Here is a 19,977-nt window from a genome sequence, read left to right as displayed (position 1 = left end):
TTTTAGCCACACAGAAGTATATAGACAGATAAAGGATCAATAGTTTACAAATTGCCGTTACGAGCTTTGTCACTATATAACGTAATCTTGTTTATAGATCTATAATCACTTAAGATCTTTTATATAAACCCTGTACTTACAAAAATCAATTTAACTTAGGTCCAGTTTGTCGATATTAATAAATATCAATTAATTGATATAAAACTCGTGAGTGTCTAACAGAGTTGTTGACCCTTCTAACACCCTACATGGAGTTAAGTCAGTACAGACTATTTAGTAGGCATAATAGAATTGTCTTTGGAAAATCTCGGTATTATGTCCTATTGTTTATTTTAGGTTTATGATAAGTTCTTATTAATTCGTAAAAACTAATTAAAACACTCCTTGATGAAGTGTTATTAGTTCATGTACATTTTCAATATATAAACTTGAGCAATTTTAATTTAGTTTTTTCTTTCAATTCTTTATGAAATTGTTATATTTTATGTATTTTTCATTCAATTCTTTTGAAACTATCAGCTTGTACTTTTAAATCAGACTTTATCACATGTTTATGTTAATTTATGTTTAAAAATGTTTAGAAGTTTATACTGTCATATCGGGCTGAGCTCTGTGAAATCCTTGATTCTAATACTTAAGGTGGTATGGTAGTCTAAAATAAAAATGCTATAATTTGTTCTTACTTTGCCAAAACGTAGTATCTATTGATATATGTTGAAAAATATAAGGCTGTAAGGTGACCTATAATTGTTAATGTTTGTGTCATTTTGGTCTCTTGTGGATAGTTGTCTCATTGGCAATCATACCACATCTTCTTTTTTATATAATAAAAATGATAGGTCACCGTGCATTTTCTCAAGCTACAGGACGTGACAAAATGACACATTTTGTATGGATTATACAGGAAAAAAAATCCATTTTGTGATTAGAAACTAAACAAAATGATAGAATTTTCAAATACTTAAGAAAGATAGCTTTCAGACATTGTTTGAGAATATCAAAAGAAAAGATAGGGTCACCATATGTTTTTTCTGGCTAAAATTAAGAAAATTTTATGTAGAATCCTTCAGAAAATGCACTGTTTAAGAGTTACCTCCCCTTGAAATGCCAATTTAACAAATATTAAAAACAACCAAAACTAATTAACATTTGCAAAAATATTAATATTTGTTATTCTTATAAATTGGTTCTTTTAAATGAAAATTCACATTAAATATCTGCATTCCTGCATCATATTTTGCTAACTTGATAGAAAATATGGACCTTTGGTTCTCTGTTTCTTACAATCCCAGATGGAGGAAGACACTCATACCACCTTAAGTTAATGTTTGGGGCTTTAGGGGGAACATTCCTCCTTTCCTTTTTACCCATGTTTGAATTTCATTTTGAACAAGGAAATTGGAATATTAATTCAACATCTACATATAAGCATGTGTCTTTCTATGTTGGGATGTTATACTACTGTTTCAGATAAGGGTGAAGGTTTGGTACCAATGTTTACACTGTACATGTTTTGCCAGCTGGTTTTGCCCTACGGTTCTATCACCAGGTGCACTTTAGATGTTGGTTCACTTTTAGAATTTCAGATCTGCATTAGCAGCATATAAAAATAAAAGATGTTGGAATGATTGCCAAGAAAACAACTCCAAAAGTGACCAAATGACACAGAAATCATTATATTAATTGCTTTTGACAATGAAAGACTATATTCTAGTGACATGTAAATGCACAAGTTCTATTTTTTCTAAATCAAATATTCATTGATTCCTGATTACAAAATGTATAAAGTTTTTAGTCATCAAATATTAAAGAAATAATTTAAGTCATATTCAAATTCACAATTTTATACATTTAGGAAAGAACTATTTTGTATTTTGAGCTTTGACAGCAGTAATTGGTGATTTGATGGTGGCAAATAAGTTCATATTAGTGCTTTATTATGCCATGAAAATTGGTGACATTATCCAAACAAAATGAACGTTACAAAACATGTGGTATAAGAATTCATGTGTATACCCTTGCCATATTTTAACAAATCTTTAAACATTTGTTTGTCAAATTTGTAATTCGCTATACCTTTGAACACTATTATCTTATACATGCAACTCATTTTACTTTTATATTTTATCACATCTAAAATATATCTGCACCTAAGTCCTTGTGTTCTTATGTAATTGTCATACAGTATATATCTAGAGAATTAATCTGGAAAAAAGGAATTGTATCGTGAACAAAAGTTCAAAAGAGCTTTAGGATCAAACAAAACATTTTATTGACAATCCTGTCTCTTGGTAGAAGATATTCTAATTGGTAAAAAGATCTGAGTTTGTTTAAGAAGATAAATTACTTAATTTCATGCAAGTCGTCAATATCTTTTGAAATAGATTGCATATGTATATTTACTTTGAGTATTGAATATGCACGCAGATGAGATTATTCCGTAAAAACTTGGATATCTATGCATGCTAATGAATTAGGATTTGTTTGAAATAATTTGATATACTGGTGATTAAGCGCATATCACTATTTTTCTTTTTAAATTAGACATCCTCTAAAAGTTATTCGATATTTGAAAGTAAATAATAAAGCACACATTTCATGTCAAATTTCCTAGGAATAGGTTGGCCATTTTGTTACTGACGGTTCTTAAAAAACATGAAGATACACTTGAACCATGATTTCATTAATTGTAATTAGAAGTCTTTCATTAATCATTCTTAATCCATGAGGCCTAAGTTGCAAAGTTGTCTTAAGTAGTTCAACTACTGTATTACACTAGAAGAGGTCATTATGTTTTCTAGTCTTTGCATCAATCTGTTAGTCCTTCTGTTTTGTAAATACACTCTGAAGCCCCTTATCAGGTTTACATGTTGGTTTAAGCATTAACATATTATATTGTTTTTTACACTTTCTTAGTTTTAGTAATATATTACAATGAAGTTGTGGTTTTATCAACTTCAAACTTAGTATGCATGTTGCATCTATATATTCATTATGGTGTGAACTTTTAATACTGTATGCCACTTAACATGGTAATGCATGTGATAGTATTGCAGGACACCATGGCACCCTGTGGCCACATTCTTTTTTATTAATGGTTTTGAATATAAATATTGGTTGGAAATTTCAATTTCATAATTCTGCACTATCAAATCTTATGTGAAGTTACTTATAATAAGTTTATCATATTTTGAGGAAATTTCTTTTGATATTGTAATTCTACTGTACTAAATTGGCATTCTAAGCAATATTTGATAGGGTTGTTCATCTTTTACTTTTCTCTTCTGTCAATTTAAAACAGATAAAATTGTCACATGAATGTGCAAGTGCTGATAATTTAATGCTTCTTATTTTATGAAAATGCATATTTAGTGGCTTCATCATAGATTTTAATATTGCCATAAAACAGTTTAAGATATATAATTGTAAGGATCTTCCTTGACGAAAAAGGTTTAATGATATTTTATTGTGCAGATATATAAAAGGCGAATTTGAAACCTGTTAAAATTTTACGAATTGTCAAATTGGATTACTAAAATAAAATATATGAAATATAAATTAACACCTTGTCCTGACTTGCACTTCGGAAGCAATAGAAACATAGATATATTCAAAGATACTTATCATGCCTATTGAAATTTTATTTTAAGAATTTACAAGCCATTCGGAAAATTTCTAAATAATATTTTTTGGAAAAAGTTTAAAAGGTCAAATAAGAACTATGCCATCTATATGACAAAGAACAGCAGTTAGATTTTCCCATAAAATTATTCATATTAGGGTGGTCTTTTTAGTAAATTTTACATACATATTGAATTTAAATACCAGTAGCATTTTTCATCCATAGTTTGATGACCAAAGCCATCCTAGCATCCCATGACTTAGAAATTCTTGTAATTTCTTTGTCCATAGCAAGTCCATTTCTCAATTTATGATTAAATGCATGAGCTTTAAAAGAAAGATGAACATAAAATGGTAATCTTTTCTTCATAAATATATGTTGATACGTATACCCGTACATAAATTGATCAGCTAAAATGATATAGTGTTTTGTGTGGTGACCAACATTAACATTAAAATCTTGACTTTCATTCCACTGTTTACAAATTCTTTATAGGATTGTTTTCATTTAATTAAAAACAAATTAAGATTGTCAAAAAGTAAATTGCTGTAAGACTAGTATGTTTTTCATGTCTGTCATATTTGCTTTTAGTATATTGGTTTGTTGTACATGTTATAAATTAGGTTGTAAGTTTTCTCAATTGAAATGTTTCATATTTTTCTTGTCAGGGCCTGTTAAATAGACTTATATGGTATGGGTTTTTCTCATTATAGAAGGCAGTAATTAGATTGTCTGTAATTACGTACATCAGTTTCATTTTAGCCTTTGTCACCATGTGTAGTTGTCTTGTAGGCAATCCTACCAATCCCCTTATTTTTATGCATATGTTTATATCCACAATTTGTACAGTTGTACAGCAGGAACTTAAACACTGTTGTTTTCCCCCTCAACTTAAAAAACAGGGGAGGTAAATTTTTTTTTTATATTTTTGCTCTTTTTTTTTTACTTCTACTATATATATGAAGACCATCTGTAGTTTTGTCCTGCTACAAAAAGTGTCAATAAAAACATAAAAGATATTTTTAAGGAATACAATTAAGGTAGGCATATGCATAGATACTCTAATCACGTAAATTGTTTTTCACCTAGCCTTATATAGTATGTACTATAAATTTGTGTTACAATTTCTCCTCCCAATGCAAGTCTGTGTTATGATCACTGTTAGCAATAGTAATAACATTTAGTAAGATGCTAGATTAAGAATTGTTACATGAAGTGTCTTAGCTTTAGTATGGAGTCATAACAAAGTTATTACATTTCACGTTTTATAAATTCTTTATGTCGAACATTTTACTGTCCGTGGGAAGTCAATTTATTAAATGATAGTTACACAACTATTAATCCATGAATCAGGTGAAATAAAATCTAGTTTATGTGAGTGCAATGCTGGCCTATAGTGACCAAAACCCTGCAGAATTTCACACCTTACAAATTCTTGTCGAAAACATTTTACTGTCCGTGGGATGTCAATTTATTGAATGATTGTTACACAACTATAATTCATGAATCAGGTGAAATAAAATTGAATTTATCTAGTGTAATTCTGCCCTATAGTGACCAAAACCCTTCAGAAATTCACGCCTTACAAATTCTTGTCATAGATTTTACAATCCATGGCAAAGTTAATTGTTTGGATTATCTAGACACGAGAATTCAATTATGAGTCAGGTGAATTAAAAGCAATACAATATTACATTAAATTTGTTCTCTTCAAGGACTTTTCAATATATAGATATTACAATATGATTGTCATATTTTTATCTGCGGACGAATGTGAAGTTTTGGCCTATATTGATAATTGTGGTGATATTATAATCTTCTACTTAAAAAATCTTCACACCTAACTATCTTCAGTTTTTCTCCTGATTTTATTGATAAGTCATGAATTTAGGCTTTATTGAGAGTTAAACATTTGCAAGCTTAATTTACACACAGGGCCCCAGTCTATATATTTATAATTCATTAAGAGTGAAAAATGGACATGCATACACCTAGTGATTATATCAAATATTTAGCAAAACTCATTAAGACAAATTATTTTCATTAGATCTTGCAAGTTCATTATATGAATTATATGTCATGTATGTATAGGGCTCTCAGACATTTCTTATATCATCCTGGTAAACAGGGAATTATATCATAGCCTCACATATATGTATGAGAATTTGAAAACAAATAAGGTTTACAAAATATTTTGTATAAATCATATTCCACATATTGAGTTATGACAATGCTGTATAATATATGGTATCTCCATATGTTATGGCATCATATGACAATTGTACATCTTGAATTAATTTCTTTAGCATATAAATAGTTAGTCATGGGAATTACTGGAATCAGAAATTTTAAAGTCAATAGACAACTTTCAAGTTCGATGCATTTTCCCAAAAAACTCTGGTTTTAGTGAACGTCATTTGTGCGTTTAGGGGCGTTGTCACTTCCATTCCAATGTTGAGGGAGTGGTTAAAAAACTATAATTGTATATTTTACAAACTGTTTGGCAAATTGAAATCTCAAAATTGACAATCAGCATTGCTATCATTAGGGAATTGTCATTAAGTACCTACAGAACAGACATTATTTCTAGTTTATCTGAAAGTGGTCTATTTATGTCAAGAATTATTACAAATAGGAGTTAGCTGCCTTTATTTCAGGATTTGCAGTAGAGAGGTGTATGAATAATAAGAAAATAAGTAAAACATAAATTAATTGCTGAAATGTTATTTTAATATGTGTTATTTGTTGTATTTTATAGATGGTTGTACTTATGGATCCTATGGAAGATCATGACGATGTCCTCCGAGCAAACAGGTCTAGAGAAAAACAGTTTGTTTTCGATTGTACATTTGACAGCAATGCCTTACAGGTAAAACATACATGCATTCATGAAGAAAATTCACCATTTAAGAATCAATGAAATCTTGGTAATATTTCATAAGCATGAGAAGCTTATATAGCTTATGGATTATGACTGGTGTGAAAATGTCCTTAACAATGGATATATTCCACAAATTTCATAATACTCGATGAAACAGCTGAATCATACATCAATAACTAACGAAATATTGTTCATCGTTAGAAAACAACAACATGTAGGCTAGGATATCCCCCTTAAATCTAGTCCCCTCCTGAGTTTCTCTTTAAAAAAAATGACATTTTATTGTTCTTTATATAAGTTCTTACTGTAATGATTTATTTTAACTATTAATTGTAATTAAGACCTTGTGACCTACAATACATTGATTATGTAATAAATAATCCCAGAGTTAATTTTTTCGCTTTCTAGTGTTACTTAATTAATCACGGTATGACACCTGTAATATTATCATTAGATGCTAGTGTGTCAATGTGTGTCACTATGGTATAATGAAATTATCAATAACTATTTCAATCAAAAACGTAGTATACACATGATACATTTCAAAAATCAGACTTATTGCATAAATAGGTTTTTTTTTGGAAATTCTAAGGTTGTAAATTGAATAAACCTATAATCAACCTGCAGTTATTAAATTTCAAATTGAATTATGAAAAACAATTGAAGTAATGAAATATCTTAACGAATAATAATGGAGCCACAGTATAAGGGCATGATTAGATGTTTGGGACAAACTGATTCTCTTGCATTTTAGATACAAATATAGTTTACTATAGTTATCAGAAGCAATTATGATATAAGTTGTAATATTATTGAGAGATAATATTCTTGGATAGATTAATTCCATTGAAATCCTTACAAATATCTTGAAAGTTATCACTCTTCACTTCCATAAATCTGATTATTTATCTCATCAATTGTATACCAATCCTAGCAATAAAGCCAGATCTTTTTGACATGGGCTGATAAAGTATTAATGAAATAGAGCAACTATCTTCCTTTTATGGACCACTAAATCCCATGTGATTTGTTGTGCATGTTTTTGACCTATTTTTGTTTGATTTTATTGAAATTTTCCCTTTTGGTTGATTTATTATTTGAGCTAGGTTTTTAACACCCTTGTCTTGTTGTATTCTTGACCTGCTTTATTTGAAAAGTATTCAAGCTGTACTTAAGAGTGTAATACATGATATATGTTTATACAAAATCTGGCCATATTGTAACTTATTTGTACTTGTAAATAAGAGGGACTATCCATTACGGTCACTGAATGCTTTGTTGGTCAATGAAAGTTTAAAATTTACTATTTTGGTTTTTATTAAGTTCAGAGGTTATATATAGTTCCTTATTTGAGAATTATATAAAAGATATATAGGCTACTTGACTACAAACTACTATTGAATAAGGTCATGAACTTTGAAATCAGTTGAATTGATTTAAAACAAAACTTAATTTATTTATTAAAGCAAACTTTTATTTCAAGTGTAATTATTTAGTCATGAAACTTGTAATAAACAATTATGTTTTTCTTCATATTAGTAAATTTTGAAATACGAATTTATAGAGTGTTTGTCCATCATGTTTCTGTTGTTAGGTAGAAAAGTAAGGACCTAGTAACATGTTTACTTTTGAAGACCCATTGGTGGCCTTTTGCAGTTTTCTGCTTGTTGTTCAGGTTGTTGTCTCTTTGACACATTCCCCATTTTCATTCTCAATTGTATTTTGACCCAAAAAGGTCAACGTTAAAGTTTCTTTTAAAAAGATAAATAAGGAAGGGTTTTGGATGAACAATGCTTAAAATTATAGCTAAAAAAGAAAGTATCACTATCATGGCTGTTAATATAGTGTGATTTTCTGACGTACGAAATGTATCTTGTCAAAAATCAGACAATCTTAAGAAAGACAAATCAAGATGACGCAAATAGTTGTGAAAAGTGTTTTATAAATTGCTTATCAGTATTAAGTACATATTAAACAATTAAAAGTTCAGACATTTTCTTTCAAAAGTATTTTTTAAGTGCTTGGTCCAGATTTTTAAAGATTCTTGCTTAAGAAAATGATAGATTTTATTCAAACATGGTTGCATTGTTAATATTTTGGAATCTGATCTTTAAGTACATATATATGTATTTATAGTAAGAGTACTGTTCAAATACTTATATTGAATTTTTTCAAGTGTTTGTTTATAAAATGGATTGACTTTTAAAATCAATAAACACGATAAGGGTAAATCTTCTATCAATCAAATTTATATGATATTTGATCTGTACTTTGTTGAATTGTCAACAATTCATTCAATAAGATGCCCCTTTAGTAAACTCAATAACAAAAGGATAGAAAAGGTCTTCAATTTTGAACAGTAATAATTGTGTTTGAATTTTTAAGATATAAAATGCATTTAAGAAGATTATGGAAAATAAAATTCAAAGATTTAAACACAAGATCTGGGTGTCTTGTACTTCATTTTATGTAAATGTTTTCTTCTCTCTACTGAATTGATTCACATTTTGTAAAACTCATAAGTTTAAAACGTGCCTCAATAACATTGTAAGGACTTGTCGCACTAAGTAAAGATTATAGGTTATATCCTCTAAATATCTATTTTTGTCAATTTTTGTTTTAATTTCTGTATCATTGACATAATTTTCTCTATAGATGTTGATCTCCTTTCAAATATCCTAATCCCAAGAATTCATTTTTGGCACAGTTTTGTATTTTGCTGAATAAAACTAATTTGGCTGGTGAAGTTTGCATGAAATTATACATAATTTTTTAATGATTTTAATCCATTTGTATATATGTTTCAGAGTTAAATGGGATGTCTTTTTTATCTGAACTTATTAGTACATGTACACAATTTTGGTAAGGATGATGGATTTTCACTCTTTTTTGTGACCCATTGGTGGCTTTGGGCTATTTTATGCTCTAAGGTTGAGATGTTGTATCTTAGACACATTCCCAGTTGCCATTCTCAATTTAACTGTAACAAATGGAATCTGCACAACAAACTATTTTCAGTGGTTAACGTTTCAAAACACCATTGAATAAAATTTGTAAAGGGGGATTTATTTTCACAATCAATTTTTCTAATTTATTGAATAGAATAAAAAAAAAATATCGATTTTATTTATTTGATATTATTAAATTGGAAATTTCATTGTCATTAAATCTCCATGAAATTATAAATTACATATTGATAATATTCCATAATTTTATAAACCTAGAGATGTAGACACAATGATAAAATGAGAAGCTTTTGTAGCAGTCTTATATTTTAATGCAACCTTGATACAGATTATTGCGTTAATTTACATCTCATGATGCAGAACACAACTCTATTCAAATGAAATGGAATAAACAATTTTTATCAATTAGAAACCAACTCAAGGCCGTAATGAACAAAAGGACATCTAGATTGCAATATATATTCTTTGAGAATCAAAATTAAGTCTTTACAATATATATTTCAAGCTACAATTTTCATCAATTAGGAAACAACACAAGGCCGCAAAGACCAAAAAGCCATCTAGATGCTTTGAGAAAATAAGAAATTAAGTCTACAATATTTCAAGCTTCAATTTTTATTGTTTAAAAACCAACTCAAGGCCACAACAAACAAAAAGACATCTAGGTGGCAATATATATTCTTTGCCTCTTCTTTATGTACATGTAGCATTCATAAGTTTTGTGATTGGATAAAATAGGAATCAGTAGCTCTTTTCACAAAAAATCTTAAGTGTAAAATTTCTCGTAAGACTAAAATATTCCTTAACGGTTCAACTAACTATTTTTATCGTAAGATTAATTTTACACTTCAGATTTTTTGTGAAAAGGGCTACTGATGTACAGTAGTTGTTGTTTGTTGATTTGGATCATAAGTGTTTCTTGTTTCTCGTTATTTATATAAATTAGCCCTTGTTTTTTACCTGTTTGAATGGTTTTACACTCAATATTTTGGGGCCCTTTTATAGGTTGCTGGTTAGTATGAGCCATTAAGGCTCCTTGTTGAAGACTGTACTTTGACCTTTAATGGTTTACTTTTTACAAACTGTGACATGGATGGAGAGTTGTCTGTTTGGCACTCATACCACATCTTCTTATATCTATTTAGCATTTATAAGTTTTGTGAAGGAGATTGACTGAATTTATAACAATGGAAGAAAAGATTACTGACCTGACCTATCAAAGCTACTTATATCCAAGTCATTGATTCATTGATCATTTTATCTAATTTATTCAAATTCAAAAGGAAATTCCTATTAAGACAATAATAAAATTCATGTAATGGAGATTAAAATGGCACTTTTTGTTTGAATCTGCAGCCGAGGAATTTGATTTATTGGTTTCTAAAGTTCAGGAGAGTAAATTTAAGTACTCTAGGAAGGAAAGGTTGCTGTCCTAATAAGTGATCTGGCCCAGCTGTTCTACATACCATGTCTTGGATGCACCCTATTTTGTATCATTAATTATGATGTAAAATCTCTTTCAACAAGACATAAATTTAACCTATAAAGACTACATTTTGGAAAGATATGAGGCAATATCTAACATGAAACTCACTCAGTGCATTCCTGTGCAACTTTTAAACATACTAAAAAAATCCTATAGAGGTCTCCATTTAATGCACAAATATGCCATGATCTAAATGAAAAAAGCAACTATGAACAACTATTTTTTTTCTCCATAAAATATTTGATGTATATATTTAATTAATAATTTAGATTTATAATATCAATATTTAATAACAAGACTAATATTGTGTATACCTAAGAATGATCTCAGTTTTACAATCAACAATCAATGTGTTGCATATGCAGGTACTACAATATATAATTTCTTTTCTGGTCTTATTATAAATTATTATTTATTGTATTCATCAGAAATACAGCCACACAACATTTCATGTAGTGTTCAGTTTAAACTTTTCCTCAAGAAATCTTTTAATTGACCACATTTTTTATGGAATATATTTCCTTCGGTTGTAGGATTTTCTCCCTTAGTTGAAGAGCCATTGGTGGCCTTTTGTTGATTTTTCTCTTTGATCAAGTTGTTGTCTCTTTGACACATTCCCCATTTCCAGTCTCAACTGTAATTGTTCTCTCAATCAAATATATTTAAATTCAAAATTGCCCTCAGTTAAAATAATACATTTTTTTCTTCGAAAATAAGACTTAATCTAAATAAACTAAAAAAACCTTGTGGATTTAATTTCAACCCTTCGACCCTTCATCAAGGTGACATTACTATAATTATCTAAAAGATCATTGTCAATTATCCAAGTGTGCAAAAAACTTAAGATTTTAAAGATAAAACATATAATTTGCATGTAATGCAAAAACAAAGCTATTGTTTCTGATGACCTATTTCATATATTCTTAAATACACAAAAACAAAACTATTGTCTATGAAGACAAATTGTATATGTTCTTAAATACACAAAAACAATGGCATTGTTCAGATAAATGACAAAATTGTTATATGATATTTAGTCAGAATTATTTGTTTTTTCTGATCTGGCACATGATAAAGGGATTTTTGCTGTTAAAACAAATGGAAATATTTGTATTAGAGCTTTATCATTGCATTGAACGTGATTAAGTGGAGTTTCAGGCATTAAACACTACAAATATTCAAGTTTAATGAAAATAGAAAACAATATTCATAGAATATAAGTGGTCAGGTACTTTATGATATCAGAATAATCTCTTAAAAATAGAAAAATGTTAAATTTGACATGTTCTGTGACCAGAAATTCTTAGAATTAAGAGTGAGAGTGAACAAAACATACATCAGCAAGGCCAAGGGTTTTGAACCTCTTTTTTTAAAAGTTATATTTCCTATTAAACATGTAAAAGTCGAATTTGATTTGAAGTTTGACAATTAATCCAACTATTCACCCCTCCAAAGACATCTTCTGTGCTGATATTAAACAATGTTTAATATAAGTTTAATCAAAATTTTCCAAAAAGTGAAAGCTATGAAACTGGCGGAAAATATACTAAGTATTAAAAAAGAAGATGTGGTATGATTGCCAGTGAGACAAATCTTCAAAAGAGACCAAATGACACAGAAATTAGCAACTATAGGTCACCCCATGGCATTCAACAATGAGCAAAGCTTACACCACATAGTCAGCTTTAAAAGGCCCCAAAATGACAAATGTAAAAAACTAACTGCCTGATTTATGTACAAAATAATGAATTAAAAGTAAGAGTGTTCAGTTTGGTAAATATAAGTATTTATTTCTAATTTTTCAGGATGAGGTTTACAAGAATACAACGAGATCTTTGCTGCCAAATATCATTAATGGTTACAATGCTACAGTGTTTGCCTATGGAGCAACTGGTAGGTTTTAAGTAACTCTTGATATCCATCATCCTTTCAGCTTTTCCATGAGAAGTAATTAGTCCTACAATTCATAAAATTATGGAGGTTATGTAGAAAAAAATGTAGACCTAATTAGCTCTCTTTGTTTCTTAGGTTGGGGTGGTTCAGAAATGTTTCTAGTAAGAAAAATATAGTCTGGCAATTTTCATGACACACAGTAGAAAGAATAAACATGTATCAATATGGACATGTCTTTATGTTGCTCACTTTTAACGTTATCTCACAAAATGGTTTCATAAATTATTTATATTAAAAAATGTATGGAAATCCAAAAACTAGTAAATATTATTTATTTGTGATGAATAGCTTGTTAATTAAAACAAACTTACTTTTACACTGAGGAAAAACTTAAAATGCAGTAATAGAAGTTCATCAAAACTAGAACTTTTTGACAGTTCCTCAACTTTCTCCTCATTTTAAAACATTTACAATCTTGAACTAAATAATCAAGCCAAAACATGACTGAGCTGACTCTTTAAAGAATGATGCCATGTTATAAATTGTTATTTAAATCTTTTATTGACATGCTTTACCATGAAGTATGGCCAAATTTCTAAAAGATCCCCTTCCTGAATTATTGAAATCTATCAATATGCATAATCCATAATATCATGGTGTATATTTCAGATACACTCAATCGTCCTAATGCCCTAATGGATGTGTCTTATAATAACATTTAATGTGCAATTACACTAAGTAAAGTATTTTACCACAAAGAAAAGGAAAATGTACAATCGTACAGTTGTATTTGAATTTTTTGGCACAAAAGCAGTGAGCATTAATGTTAAATGAAAATTCAAAAGTTGGCAAGCATTTACACTAAAGTAACCCTCAACAACTCGCTTGTTAGGCTGGTGATTTACATTTTCTTTACATTTGAAGTTACATTTGCATGTATGAATCCTTTTTATTTATTTATGTTTGTATAATATCCAAGGATCTCACATTTGTCATCCTTTGAAAAAAAGTCGCATTAGTAATTCATATAGGATGTTTTAAATCAATACTTTGGAAGAACATAAATTTAGTGTTGCTTGTTTAATCTAGCATTTAATATGTATTTCATAAAAATATTATGTTAATATTTAATTCTACTTTTCGTGTGCAATGATGTATTTCGATGCGATTGGAAGTTATGAGATATTATGCTGAATGGTACATTAAGTTTTATTACAACTCAATCAAATATTGCTTTGTCATTTGGCAAAAAATGAAGAAGAAAGAAAAAGATATATCGATATTTAGAAGCATTCTGATAAACAATGTTGACTCACTGTAACATAATGACTATTAAAAATTGATTTGAGTGAAATTTTATTTTATTCAAGGCTTTCCTGTTCAAAGAATATCATTTCCAGTTTGAAAACATTGTCTGACTGAATGGTTGTTTTAATCCTATCAGAAAACCCTGCCAAAAAAATATGATTTACTCAATAGTACTCATTTTGCCATATGCTTTAGTGCATAATTTCTACAACTCCCAATCGAGGACTTGATGGGTTACTTGGTAACACCTAAGTCAATCAGGTTTTATTTCACTATTATTCTGGCCATTTTTTACCTTCCCAAACCAGAAGTAGATATGTCATTGGTTCTGTGCTATGTTTTGGGTTGTCCACTCATTGGTCTTAACTTTGCCAATGCCTGTTCATACTTTTTGTCAGTTTTCTTATAGACAAATCAAACATATGTATTCACTGTAAACTTGTATTTAGTTTTTAGAGAATAAAGTATATATTTTCAATTATCTAACATAAGACGATGGAAATTCATTGAATTAAAAGGATACATGATGATCATACTATGTATGTACTTCATGCAAACATAAGTGAAAACACATCTTTCAAGTTAAAATTTTAATTTCACAAAATCATTTTTATTATGTTATATTCAAGAATATAAGACCTTAAAAGCCTCACAATTATTATTAAATAAATTCAGGACTGAAAGACTTTTTTCTCTATATTTTTAGGTGCAGGAAAAACATACACCATGTTGGGCACAGATGATGAACCAGGAATCATGGCCCGGGGACTTAACGATTTGTTTGTAGAGATGGACAGAACGAAAGAAGAAATGAAATACAAAGTCTCCATGTCTTATTTGGAGGTAACAACTTATTTTCCTAACACAGAACATGCCTCTGCCTTGAAATTTAACTTTACAGCATTGATGATCAATTGATTTCTTAGTAATCATTCACCTGAAATGAGCAAGTATGAATTTTGAATGAATGTAGAAGATGAATAACAAGTAAAGTAAAACTTGACTGACAGGAATATAACAGTTTCAAACGTGATTGATTATTGGTTGCTTAACATCCGTTGGAACTTGAGGAATAAGGCAAAATCAAAATTGTTCAGAAATAATGAATTCAATGAATTATTACAATATAGTCCACCAGAAGCATAAATTAAATAGAATATTTCTTTCATGTTTTTTTAACTGAAGAATGGTTCCTTAATAGGGAATATATTGCTGTCTCATCCAACCTCAGATGAAACAACATATCTGCTTATCTTCCTCTTTTTTTTTTTATCGTTTTTATATATTTTTAACAACTAACTAGTGGTAAAAAGAATCAAACTTTAATAATAGTGATAGACTTGGCAATCTGAGGTAATCAGAAGACAGAATTCTAGTGGTCTCTTCTTGGATAAAACCTGTACAAATAAGGGATATTACCCTATTCTGTCTCAATTTTCTGGGTCATTGTGCTCTTGGTTTTATTTGATTCATCATCATAGAGGATTATCAGTCTTATGATGATAGTGTTTTTTATATAGTCTTATTTTACAGAATTTGTTGTTCGTGACTGATATTTGGTGGTCTCTATTAAATTTATTTACAACCTTTCTTGGAGCCATTTAGAAATTGACACATTAAATAGACACATATTTAAAAGAACAATCTTTATTGACGAGGTTGTGTCAAAGCTTTATGTTATAAATTTAAATTTTGTACTTTTAATTTTTGTGCTATTTGTATCTATTAGGAAATTTAATATATTTAAACTTTACTACCGTAACGAAAAACTCTTTAGATAGAGACATTTAATTTTCTACGATTACAAAAAGTTTGTATCACCTTAAAACCGCAGATTAAGTTGAACTAGGTCACTATAGACTTTGACTGTATGTATGTATTATATAAGAAGTTTTAAAACACCTTTCCTTGACCTTAACGACCATTGATGTCAGTTAAGGCTGTGTGTAATACTTTGTACTGTTTATTACGGAAGCTTTCATCGGGACCATGTTTATTTCCAATTTGATTTCTAAAAGTACTTTTCATTACCTGACGAAAATTGATATAAACCATTATTTAATGTCAAGCTTTAGAGTTCATGTTTTATATAAGTTTCATATTAAATAAAGTGCTCGGGCTCTTTTTATTTGTCAAATGTTGTATGGCGTTAGTAAGATCTATTAATTGAAATGGATTTAAGATACATTCTATATGCACTTGAGAAAACTAAACAATGCTAAAAGAAAAAAGTTAAAACACAAAAATACTAAACTGTGAGGAAAATTCAAAATTGAAAGTCCCTAATCAAATGGCAAAATCAAAAGCACAAACATTTGAAACAAATGGATTACATTAAAGGAGCTGGTATTGAATGATGTTCTTCATCTCAAAGTCACAGTGAGACCACCTATGCAGAGTACAAGCTCATGTTAAGGTGGTACCCAACACTTTCACTAAAATTAATTTGGCTCGTTTAATTTTCATAAATTTTTGACAATGTATTTACTTTGACCCTTTGACAAAAATATAAAAAAAATCAAAAATTTTGAACAAACTGTTTTGTCAGAAAAATTACACTGGTTATATAGCAGTTTGACAAACACCAATTTTGATCATTGAGAAGCTTAACATTCCCTTTACAACACAACGTAATTAAAACGTTTAGCTAACTTTACAGAGTTATCTCCCTGTAGTGTTAGGTACCACCTTAAATTTGATAAATCTATTCTTTATTGCTGTCTCATTGACACCCAACTGATGCCTTGTCCTAAGTTGATATATACATGTGCTCTTGCTTCAATAATTTATATCCTTTTTTTTTAACTTTTTTTTCCTTTTCTATGCTAGTCAGGATTATCTTTCGTCTCGTTAGTCTTTTCGTTTCAAGATAAATATATGTAAAGAAAATAAATGGACTTATTGGATAAAAGAAATTACAGGACTTGAGTGTAAGAAAACATGCTCAAAGCACTACATACTTAATTGTAACTTGTTATTTGGCTGTATTAGGGAATGTTACTTAATACTGGTCTTTATTTCTAACCTTTTGATAAGTGTTATATCTTATTAACATGTAAAATATTTTTCATATAGGCTCAGTGGTATTTATATTATTGCCATGCAAATTACAAGGGTATTTTTCACTATCAGCTTATTAAAGGATTTGTTTGTATTGGACAATATTATTGCAACAGCCTTTTAAGTACAAACACTTTCCGATTATTCAATGTTTGTTAACCTTACATTTAAATTAAAGGATTTCAATAATTTCAAATGATTGAAGTTCTCTGTTTGGAATTTCATACCTGAAACTGAATAAAGAAAAACAAATTGAAATGGAACTGTGAGGTGTAAAGTCAATAGAACACATGTAAATAAGGCAATAATAGTTTAATCTAAACAAAGATTTCAACAAATAATAAAATCAGATGAAATAGAAATAAAGGTGGGTTGGAAATTTAAGGCCCTTCAAATTTGATTTTAAGTATTATCCATTTTTAGGTTTAAAAAATGCACTGTACAGTCAGTATTTTAGAATATTTGCTGGCCTTGCACATGTTGCTGTGCTCAATATTAGTAACTATTCTTCTTGAAAAACTGATTTTTGGTTTTGAACATTTTTGAACATTTTCAAAGGCTGGTCACATATACAGTCCTTTAAAATTAGAAGTCAGGTCTCAGAATGTCACCAGCTAAATTCATCAAAATTGCAGGTCAGACAAAATAATGCTAATGCGACATCAGAGTAGTGCAGATGAACAGGTGTTTTAAATTTAAGGTGTCCCCGTAAAACAGACCATACAGATTTCCCCCAGGGTCTTTTATATTAACAAAAAGTATAAACGTCTCCTAGTATGCTGAATTTACTAAGTGATTTTACTTGTACAATAAACCTCAAACTTGTCAAAATCTATCCTTAATTGCTTTTATTGAAGCCATATATTAAAGATAGAAATATTTGTCCACATGTCCAAGTGCCCAATATACAATTTATGAATGTCAAAATCACTTGATTGAATTATCTTTTCACTTCATGTGAGTCAATAATTCATTTTCCAAATTACATTTGTATGAGTATAATTTATTTTATATAGGTATTAAGCATTAATTGGCTTGATAAGGGTTAAACATGACGTATATTAAGTGGTTAGATTATAATTGACGATTAAATAACATTATACAGCTATTATGTATTTAATTCTTATATATTCTTTATAGATTTATAAATAAATTGTTTAGAGTTGACAATATAGCTCTGTCTTCAATTTTGAAAAATTATTGATTTATCTGAAAAAAATAATTCTTCTTATGAATTTTTAATTATTTTTAATATTACAACCATAAGAACTGATGGATAAAAAATGGGATTGCTGTGTCATATCTGCAATAATTAATTGACGACAAATTTAAAAGCACTTAGTAAAAATACAGACTTTGTAAAGATTTGGCAAGAAATGACTGCAAATTTTATTTGAATTAAGCATGTTAAATGACAGCTATTGTATATGTAATAAAAGACGATTGCATACATCATAGCTATAGACTATCAGTGCAGTTATATCATGTCTAATGAATAGTTTTCAAATTACCACTACATGTATTATATAATAAAAGGGTAAAGCAAATATTGGAATAAGATATTTTTTATGAGTAGACATGGTAGAGTAAAGGGCTTTAACTGTGGAGTTTTGATAAAAATACTGCATTTAATTAAGTGTAATATAAAACTTTTAGTGATACAGATTCTTAATGTATGGTCTGAATGGTTATAATAGTAGAGAATATTGATCAGTACTACCAATTAAATGTGTCTTAAAACTGGAGCATTACCATAATGGTATTGATTGATTGATTGATTGTTGGTTGCTTAACGTCCAGTGGCAAATATTTCATGCATATTCAGGACGATAATGGTATTGAGCAACTGAAATTGTTTTAAGACTTTGAGAAAGTACTACTCAAGGGGACTAACTCTAATCACTTGTGATACAATGTAAATTTATCATACTCATACCATGATATTTTTATGTCTGTTTTACCATTTATCTGATCCAACAAAACTTTGTTTCTTGTCAGTCTTTAGTATTCTATGTTAGTGTTGTCAGACCTCTCTTTTTTTAGTCATCATTGGCGTTGTCATGATCAGTTTCTCTTTGACTTATGACTTATTCATTAGATTTGAATGTCTCCTTGGTATCTTTTGGCTTTTTGTTTTTCAAAGTCATAAAAATTATTTGTTTATAGCAAGAATCAAGTTGATAATAAATAAGTTCAAATTCATTTTGAATAAATCATCAAGAAAACATTAAATATTTCTCTCATTGACAATTATACCATATCTCCTTATTCATTATATATAATTATCATATTGAGATAATAACAAAGAATTTTACAAATTATGACTAAATCTAGAGGGAATAGAATTTAGTGCAATATTATTTGAAAATTAATATTTAATTTTAAGTATTAGAAAGGAAGACAATAATATTTCCATTTGTCATATATAGTGATAATTGTCAAGAGATTGAATCATAAACATGAATATTACATTATAAGATTAAAATCGGTTTTTGTTCTAGGTGAATAATTATAGCAATAAGTTGTAAATTTTGGTTCATTAAATATTTAAGAAAATTATGAATCCTAATTTGTTCATATTCTATTATAAACTTTTAAAAAAAGGATGAAACGATTACAAATTAGATTCTTTTCTTGGAAATTGAAAACTGATACAATGTATATGGTTTGGTCAGGGATTGATTTTCATATGGCCTGAAAAGCACTTATTTGCACTATGGTTTATAAGAGCAAATAATTTATCTAGTAGTATACAATTTAA

General features: G+C 28.7%; 1 protein-coding gene across 2 annotated transcripts in view; it reads left to right on the top strand.

The window, feature by feature from the left end:
* The window catches only part of LOC134724661 (kinesin-like protein KIF19), a 41,796-nt gene that overhangs the window by 5,784 nt on the left and 16,035 nt on the right, over nt 1–19,977 (top strand). For both annotated transcript variants that reach the window (XM_063587815.1, XM_063587816.1), the window contains exons 3-5: nt 6,381–6,491; nt 12,761–12,848; nt 14,863–14,999. In XM_063587815.1, coding sequence (XP_063443885.1) covers nt 6,381–6,491; nt 12,761–12,848; nt 14,863–14,999 — 336 coding nt within the window. The remainder of the gene's footprint in view (nt 1–6,380; nt 6,492–12,760; nt 12,849–14,862; nt 15,000–19,977) is intronic.

Source organism: Mytilus trossulus, chromosome 7 (assembly GCF_036588685.1).
Source record: "Mytilus trossulus isolate FHL-02 chromosome 7, PNRI_Mtr1.1.1.hap1, whole genome shotgun sequence".
NCBI classification, from domain to species: domain Eukaryota; kingdom Metazoa; phylum Mollusca; class Bivalvia; order Mytilida; family Mytilidae; genus Mytilus; species Mytilus trossulus.
This window is presented reverse-complemented; position numbering and strand designations above follow the sequence as displayed.